Source organism: Aquila chrysaetos, chromosome 1 (assembly GCF_900496995.4).
Source record: "Aquila chrysaetos chrysaetos chromosome 1, bAquChr1.4, whole genome shotgun sequence".
NCBI classification, from domain to species: Eukaryota; Metazoa; Chordata; class Aves; order Accipitriformes; family Accipitridae; genus Aquila; species Aquila chrysaetos.
In genome coordinates, this window is record NC_044004.1 from 56,812,154 (window position 1) to 56,813,123 (window position 970).

Consider the following 970-nt stretch of genomic DNA (forward strand, 5'->3'; position numbering starts at 1 on the left):
CACATAAGCATCAAAATAATTGCTTTCATATTCTTACCATAACTGAATACTTTTGTACCATTCACTTCGGAAATAGTATTATTTTCACTTTTCCAGTGGAGCGACGCTTTATCTTCTAGCGCATTTTCTCTAAAAGCAGAGATATTCTGTTAGCTTTATTAGGTTAGGACTCTGCTCCTATAAGGGGAGTCTGCCCCCTTACCGCGAGTACCGCTCCCCCAGGCCCTCGCCAGCCCTGTTCCTCCCAGCTTTCCCCTTCCTCCCCGGGGACGGACGCCGCACAAATGCCCCCTTCCTCCCCCTCTTCGTAGGGCGGTAGCGGCGCTCCCCGAGGCCCAGCTGAAGGCGGGGGGGGGGGGCACAGCAACGCCCAGGGAAGCCGGCGGGGGGGGGGGGGGGGGGTTCACGGCAACGCCCAGGGAAGCCACGGGCAGCACTGCAGCCTCCCCTCAGGCGGGGGGCTCGGGTGCGGCCCTCCCCGCCGGATGGAGCCTCACCTGGCGATGAGCGGCCGCACACGCACGCAGACCGTCACGGCTCCCTCCTCCGCCATCCCCGCGGCCGCCGGGCACGCGCCGCCTGGGAGAGGGAACCCGCTCGCCCCTTTCTCGTCCGCACGCAGGCCAGCAACGTAGCTACCCCAACCGCCACCGGAATTTGAACTTCTCCCGAGGCCGCTTCCTATTGGCCCGCGCAGGGCAGACGCCACGGCGGAGCGTACCACCCGCCAAGAGCTGACGGGGGGGGTGGTGGGGGGGAGAGTGGGGAAAGCGTAGTGAGGGATAGATGGCTGAACAGCCCCCTGAGAGCTCCCGCCACACGCCCCCCGTCTGCCGAGAGGCCTGCGATGGTGCCGGCCAGGGCCGCGGCGCCGTAGGAGTGACGCCCTGCGGGCGGCGGCGCTCGCCGGGTAACTTTATAAGCTATCTACTGCATTTGAATAGTATGCTTTCACACATAAAAGTGACAT

The 970-nt window shown here is 63.5% G+C and overlaps 1 protein-coding gene across 4 annotated transcripts in view; it reads right to left on the bottom strand.

Annotated features, from left to right (window-relative positions):
- CENPE (centromere protein E) overlaps positions 1 to 621 on the bottom strand; it is a 40,423-nt gene extending 39,802 nt beyond the window's left edge. For all 4 annotated transcript variants that reach the window (XM_030014540.2, XM_030014549.2, XM_030014530.2 and 1 more), the window contains exons 1-2: positions 498 to 621; positions 38 to 129 (exon numbers count right to left, since the gene is read on the bottom strand). In XM_030014540.2, the coding sequence (XP_029870400.1) occupies positions 38 to 129; positions 498 to 553 (148 nt within the window). In that variant the 5' untranslated portion in view covers positions 554 to 621. The remainder of the gene's footprint in view (positions 1 to 37; positions 130 to 497) is intronic.
- Between the last annotated feature and the right edge of the window lie 349 nt (positions 622 to 970).